At 35.3% G+C, this 7,865-nt stretch overlaps 1 protein-coding gene across 1 annotated transcript in view; it reads left to right on the forward strand.

The window, feature by feature from the left end:
• LOC107457699 (uncharacterized) overlaps positions 1–4,755 on the forward strand; it is a gene marked incomplete in the record, with an annotated part of 5,118 nt that extends 363 nt beyond the window's left edge. Inside the window, 4 exon segments of the mRNA XM_016075864.3 lie at positions 1–159; positions 330–445; positions 2,865–3,108; positions 3,239–4,755. Coding sequence (XP_015931350.1) covers positions 1–159; positions 330–445; positions 2,865–3,108; positions 3,239–4,570 — 1,851 coding nt within the window.
• Positions 4,756–7,865: the final 3,110 nt, after the last annotated feature.

A 7,865-nucleotide genomic window follows, 5' to 3' on the forward strand; every position in this document is an offset into this window, starting at 1 on the left:
CAGCAGAGCAACCGTGAGGATCGATTGCTGCAGTGGCTGCAGGCTCTTGACATGCAAGTCATGGGAGCGTGCCGCGCCGACGAGAGGATGAAGCCTTTGCTGAAGATGAACGCTGCGTGTGGTGTCGCCGAAGATCATCTGCTGACTCAATTGAGTCAGGTATGCTTTGTTCTCGATGATTTTGTTGATATTTTTTAGCACCGTTTGATGAGTGGTGTATCCTTCATTGTATGGTTGTGACGATTGTGATAATTGTCTTAGTGGTAATGCTTTCTTTTATGTTTCACTGAGGATTTAATTTATTTCTTTCTATTTTCTTCTTGTTGCAGCATTTCGAGCCATCGGAGGTTGGAATGCTAGCCAGATGCTTCTGCGTGCCACTTGTTTCGGTCCGCGTTGGGAAGATTAACAAGGAAGGCACACGATTATGTCCAACTGCTATTAGGTATTGTCATTTTAAAGTTTTGCGGAACCCTAACTATTTTTTCCCCCCATTGACGGGCAAATATTTTTGAAACTTCTATTGTGCATCTCTTTTCCTCTCGATTTTCCTACAAAACTTGTTTATATAATGCAATCCATTGGATAAGATAAGGCGCAAACGCCTAACTATAAATCCTGCGTTTATTGTTGTGTAAAGTAGTTTGAATTTGTGTTTGTTTTCCATCTCTGTCTCCCCCTCTTTTTTTCCCTCTCCCGTTTATTAGGTTGTTAAGTGTCTACAATTCATCTTTTTCTTTCCTTAATAATTTTTTTCAGATAAACAAATTTGGTGTTTGTTCGTCTCTGTATGCTTAAAGGTTGTGTTTATGTTGTTCTTCTTTTGGTAACTGTTAGGTGTTCTATTTCTTGGTGACCAGTTTCAGTCTCATTGTAGTGAGGCTGTTTTACATGTACATTTCTTGACCTTTATCAAGTGAGGCTAGTTTATTTCATCAGTTCCAACTTCTACATAATCGAAAGTATAGTGTGTCTAATTGATTGATTGATTAGCACACATACATCTTTGACTTATCTGCCTCTACTTCAGTGAAGTTGAAACGTTTTTTCTATCCTGAAAATAGAATGGTTCAGCTGCCGTTTCTTTTAAGTCTTTCTAATGGGCAAGCTCTTGCTCCCATTTCTTTTAGGCCGGTCTACCCTTGCCTCTGTGGGAGCCATGTTGATGTGGCTTACCATCACTGCCCAAGGATAATCTAATTTGTGCCATGTGTTTAATGACAACTACAAAGTTCACAGCCACATCCATTTATGGAAGCCAATGGGCAGAGTTCAGTTGTCAAACCTTCTGGTTGTCGGAGAAAAAGTGTTCATAAATGCATAGAATATTTTAGTGCTCTAAATATACTCAAGTCTTTGTAAATATGTGCAGTGGACTTCTGTACCGCGGCCTGAATATGTTGGGTTGATAGCACAAATCTTAATTTAACATACCTTGTATTTTAAAACCTATGGCTGTTAGTTGACTTTTACTGGCACAGCCATTGATATAATTGTGCAGACATAAGTTTTTTTTAACTGTTCTGATTTTGTTGTTTGATTATTCTCTAATGTGATAATCTTCATGTGCATATTTAAATTCTCATTTATTTAGCTGTCTGATCCATTACAATATAATTAGTTTCTTTTGCTGTTGATACTCGTTGACATGGCTATTATAAAAATTGAAGTAGCATTCAAGTGTATTCTATACATGATTGATAACTTATCTGTTGTGTAGCAATCTAGCTTCCTGTAATATCTGTCTATCTATTGGCAATAGTTGAAAATATTTGTTTGAGATGCTGTCTTTTCTTATATAAAATTTGCTCGTGAATATAGTTTTGCTAAAATTTGCTTGATGTTTGGCGGTAAATGCTGGAGTCTATAGTCTAGTTTATTGATGGTAATATGTTCATTCTTCCAAGTAAAAATGTCTTTTGACTTGTAGGTAACTGGGCGTATTTATGATCTCTGAAATAAGAGGAAGTAAAGGTAGTTTCATGATCCTATATTATATATGTTGCTGCTGTTTAGCTTTTCAGACCTATAGGTTTGAATAACTTATGTGGGGATAAAGCAGACCAGTTAGATCACACTATTTTAGACCTATGATGTTTACTTGTCTATTAGTATGCTTAGCTTTGTTGTGAATTGATATTGTATTCTATGTTTACAGTGAGATGCTAAACATGTTCTCTTTTGTTTTTCTTTTCCTTTTTTCAAATTTTGCTTCTGTTGACTGCATATGCATAGAATTTCTTTTGATAATTATCTGAATTGACCATAGTTGATATGAATTTTATTTAGTATTTCTGATATATATATTCATACCATGTTTGATCAACTTATTCATGAAATAGAAAGTCATATTCTGTGTTAGGTTTATTTATAGTGGTGGGAAGGGTTCAGGGTGCTTGTAAGTTAGTATGATTTTACTTCTAACAAAAATGCCTAATTATGTGCATTTAATTGTAAATACTTCTCAGAGAAGATACCAAGGTTTTTCACCAACTATGAATTTGTCCCCAGTGTTTGATTGGCTATTGAAAACAATGTTGAATAGAACAACTTCGATGAATTTGTTTGGTGTATATTCTTGATACCATAAAAAGTAAGAACTAGAATTTCCATGTCTAGTGATGCAGACCATTATCTTGCTATGTGGTCTAAAACTCATGTTAACTGAAATAAGGTCTTCTTTTTCAATCAAATAACTAATAATAGTAATATAATAATAATTCCCAAACTAAGCTTGTAACTGTTGGAGATTCTGAATCCCAACATATTTGAGAAAGGGTGATACAATTGCCTGTTTGTTTAATTTCTTCACAGTTATCTTCTCAACTATCGACTAATAGGTCATCATGCTATATTGTTCTCAGGGGCAACCTGACACTTGTATTACTGCCAAGTTCTGATCTTCGCCTTTCCTTCATTGGGGATGATGGCAAAGTAGAGCGAATATTTACATTTTCCAATGAATTGCATTGCTCTGCAGTTCTTGTTGATGAAATCTCATCCGACCCTTCTGGTCGATCCTTCATTGTAAGAACTCCAGATAGTAGAACATTTTACTTCTGGTGCTCAGAGAAGTCTAAGCTTTTGGGAGTTGAGTTACTTGGAAAGGTAATTTTTGGCATGTATCTGTTTTGTGTTGTACATGGCATGAGACTAGATATAAAATTAATTCGGCATACTTCCTATCTTCTGTTTTTTGGTGGTGTTCTAAAGATGTTTATTTCCTGCAATATATCAGATGAAGGATCTGCTAAAGAGGAAACCATCCATCGCTGAGTTGAGTGGCATTAGCAAGTCTCGGCTTGATTGCTTTGCAACTCAGCTTCGTGCATATCTTGTGGGGTCTGCAGAAAGTTCAATGTGTGCTTCCCCATGTGCTAACTCCACATCCAGCTGTAATTCAGCTGTTGAAAATTCACCCATCTCGACAAAATTTCCTCGATCTCGAAATGTTGGAGGTCAGGCAGGGAAGGGAGATAGCGCCGTTTATCAGAATATACTTAGTCCAAGGTCTAGTTCTTTCAAAGAGGCACCCCCAAGGATGTCTCCCCACAGGATTGCTGCCAGGGAGAAAATTAAACGCCGAGGTGACAGCCATCAGTCATTTGTTGATAACTCGATAAATGATTCAACAAACAACTTGGATTTATCATCAACTTTGGATCATAACAAGGTTTCTGAAGTTGCGCATAGTTTAGCATATCCTTCCTCAAATTTTCTTGAATCACTAGGGAAGCTTGCTACTCCATCTAATGTTAGCATAGCAGGGAGAATCCCTCCCCTTGTGTCACCCCTTCTTTCTCCCTATTATTGCTGGTGTCCAGCTGGGATTTCAAGTATTCCATCACTTGGATCACTTCCACAATCCTCCGACTCATCTATTGACTCACCTTGTCCTTCAGGTGCCTCTCTGTTACCCAACACCCTGCCAGCCACCCTGTTGGAGCCTGTACAGCCTCTTGATATTAGTGCAACCATGGATTTTCCTCCATTTCTGCCTGATCCGTTGGTTAGAATGTCATTACCAACGTCTCAGCAGATTCCTACTTTCACACCGTTGATGTGTGATCCAATTGTACATGTTCCAGTAATTGATGTTTGCTCTTCAGGTCAGGGCTATCTTGTGAGTGCTGGCCCTGCTATGTCAACTAGCATCCCTCCATTGCATCCAAAGCTTGTGAACCCACTGATTCCTGAATCTGATTCTGTGGTGAAGGGTGCGAGAGAAACTCTAAGGTTGCTGATTAGTGGTTCAAACCAGAGTAACCAACAGGTTATTGGGGATCCTCTTCCAGCAATTTTAACTAATCCCAATGAAAAACCGAACAACCTACTTGTTGCCGGAAGCCGTGGTCTTTATACTGGTACCAGCGACATTGGTGTTATTGCAAACAGCATTGCTGCCATGGGATTAGCATCACTTACCGGAGTGTCCAAGGCAGTTGGGGAGAGTGCGTCAGATTTATGTGGCAAATACGGTATTTCCGATTTAGAGGTGAAGAATCCTAATGATGCAGGTGGTGGTTTTTCAGATGAAGAGGTGCCTTCTTTTGAACCGAAGCAGGAATAGCGATATAGATGCAACGATGTTTTCCTTGTAGATGTTGTCCATCAAATGTAGATAGTACCGTAGCCCTTCGGGATAGGTTTAAGTCCGTAATTTCACCATTGTTCAGCCTTGTTCCACCTGTTAATCATGGCTTTATTAATTCTCTTAATTTGCAATCTGGGGAATGAGATTTTGCTTATACTGTATATGCGGGCCTTCCGTTCATGGCTTAATGCATTTTAGAGTTAGTGATTTAATTTAATGGAATGCGGTGGTATGCAAATTGCTTGTACCCGCTACTTCCCCAATGGTTTTGGGGGGCTGGGGTCCGAGTATTGTCCGATCTAGGCTTGATGCACACTAAATATATTATGAAGTATTCGTAAAATTAAATACTAAGTAGTCTTAAAATCTTGTGAAATATTGTAATCTTGATGGTTAAATAAACACGGGGTGAGGTGCAAAACACAACCTGCTTCTGCAAGAATTATGATCTCCGGCGGCACTAGCAAATGTTGGTTGTTCAGTACAATTGGAGTTCTTAATTATAGATAATTTGATTTGACAATAGAGCTTATGTTTAAACAGATAGAAAAAGATTGTGGGCGTAAATAACTTTGTTAACAGGATGTGTAATTTAGAGTTGGCAACATGTACCTTACTCTGGGTATTTCTGATTGGATAGGATTGTTTATCCGGCACTCTGAATAGAGTAGAGAGGGTATTGAACCCATGACTACTTGTAAAAATTCAAATTAACCTAAGCTAATCATTTAAATCATTAATTTAGTAAGTTTGTATTTTTATAAAGTTTACTTAAAATAAAAATAGAACTTAAAAATAAAATTTATATATCACAATTTGTCAATTTCACAAACTAGCAAGTGAATTCAGAAACCTAAGTTGATTTCGCGGTTTCTCAAATTTTTTTCATTTAAAAATCCTAAGTTCTTTCCTTCCTCGCTGCAACTCTAAGTTTTTTCTTCCTTCTTTCATTGCTGCAACTCCTGCGGGCGTTGCTTCAACTCCCACCATTGCTATAACGTCTCTTCACTACTCTTCCTGTTCATTGCACTGTTATTCTTCACCGCGTCATTCTCTCTATTTATGACATTCATTCTCCTCTCAACCACTGTTATGTAATATGTATGAAATATGACATAATTGAATTTTATATTTGAAAAAATTTAATTTTTGTGTGGATAGGGTAGTGTTGAAAACTTTAAAGGGTGAGTAAGATTATGGTTGAGATATTGTTAACTCGAGTTAGAGTACAGTTTAAACGCTATTCTACCCATTACTAGTCCTAATTGCATACCAAACGAAAATCAACTTATCTAATCATCCCGAAACTTGCAACATCTTGGTTTTTGACTTCTACACCGAATCAACATCAAACTAAGCCTTTGCCTTTCTCCAAATACAGATCTCCCCAGCTGCAACTTCACTCAATTGAGACCAAAATTTCTCTCTAAACATAGGAGGAGATCGATGATGCAATACACGGGGCAGGGACGAATAGAATACATGTTCTGCCAAGCATGGTCATCATCATTGAACACACATGGATGCATGGGACGATATCAAACATGACAATTGACAATAGATACCAAGTTGCCAACAAAATTAATAGCCTATAAGCTTGCTTTATGGCCCGTAATATATTCATTAGCATTCATGTGTGAGAATTTTTTCGATCTAGAGTTTGGATTTTGTGGTTCTTTCGATCTTCCTCGATCAGAACCTATCCCTAGCGACTGAATTGTGACTCTTCTGATGGAGAAAGAACGACAAAGGCGGTTTTGGTATATTGGAAACCGAAATCCTGAAGGCCTATTTATATTTAAGCATGGTACTATTAAACACTAAAGTCCAAATAAAATAGTATCTAAAGTCCAAAAGATAATATATTTAAAATTCAAAAGATAATTATCTAAAGAACAAAAGATAATATCTGGTTTTATTTTCATTTAATTTCAAATCAAAAGTAATAATGATTTATTCAATTTAGCATTTATAACAATAAATAAGATCACTATTATAAAAGCCATTTAATTTAAAATAACATAATTTGTGATTATAATTAATATATGTATTGCACATAAATAAATTAGGAAATTAAAATAATTTCCTAACACCACCAGCATAAAACAATTTCTCCACCACCACAAAATGTCAAAATGTGTATTATTGTTATTTATTTTTATAATTACGTCAACCTACTTTAAAAAATTCATAAATTTAGTTGACATTATGATAACTTTACTTAATTTTTCTGAGTTATAAAAATAGAAGTTACTTCCTTTCATTTATTTTTTGAGGAGAAGAAACAGAGAATAAGACACAGTAAAAAAAAGTTCTTAATAAATGTAACAAGCTATATGAGTTGATGGAACCAATTCTATTAGTACCATAAAGACTCAGCATTCAAGATTATTAATTGTATAATTGAGGGGAAAGTAATCACTATCCGGATATCACAAATAAACAGATGTAAGTATAAAATATTGATAAATTAAAACAGAGCGAGTACACACAAGATACTGGTTTCTTTTATTATTTATTTATTTATTTTGGTTTAAGTTTAGCTAGTTGAATCAACGGGTTAAACCTAATATTTACTTGGTTTGAAGCCAATTGTATTGCGAATCTGGCTATGCTTCAACACTGATGTTCAGATCAATGATGCTTTTTTTCTTTACTGGGAATAAGATGAAAACCACCGAAAGAAAATGGATTATGGATAGAGGTCAAAGTAATGATAATTTATGTCATGTAATGTAAGGAAAAACTTTTTGAAAAGAACATAATTCTTTTCTTATTCATCTTAAGATAGTGTGTGTAGGACATATTATTCCTGTGAAAAAAATATATATTAAAGCGAAGTAGGGAACATTTTTATATAATATATATATCTATATAATATAATGCATAGAAAAGCACCATTATAAAGCTTCCCTTTCTTTCTTGCTGCTTTTGAGCTTTGTCCCTTCCTGAACTGATGAGAAAATTAAACTTGGTAGTTTATATATATTTCTTTAGGGTTCTTGCTTGGTCAGAAAGCTTTAAGCACACTTAGTATACTTTAATAATTGATCATTGGCTTCTTTTGATACACCTTGTCAAGTAGTTAAATATAAGAGATATATATACACCGAGTAGCTTTTATTTTGGGATTTTTTTTAATCAAGTTACTGGAAACTGCTTTTTATCTTCTTTGTTTAAGATATATATACTTTAATCTAGTAGTTCTTTTTAATCTCTATTGTATCTTAAAACCTGTTTTGTTTCTATATAAATATTTTAAATACAACCT

Source organism: Arachis duranensis, chromosome 7 (assembly GCF_000817695.3).
Source record: "Arachis duranensis cultivar V14167 chromosome 7, aradu.V14167.gnm2.J7QH, whole genome shotgun sequence".
NCBI classification, from domain to species: Eukaryota; Viridiplantae; Streptophyta; class Magnoliopsida; order Fabales; family Fabaceae; genus Arachis; species Arachis duranensis.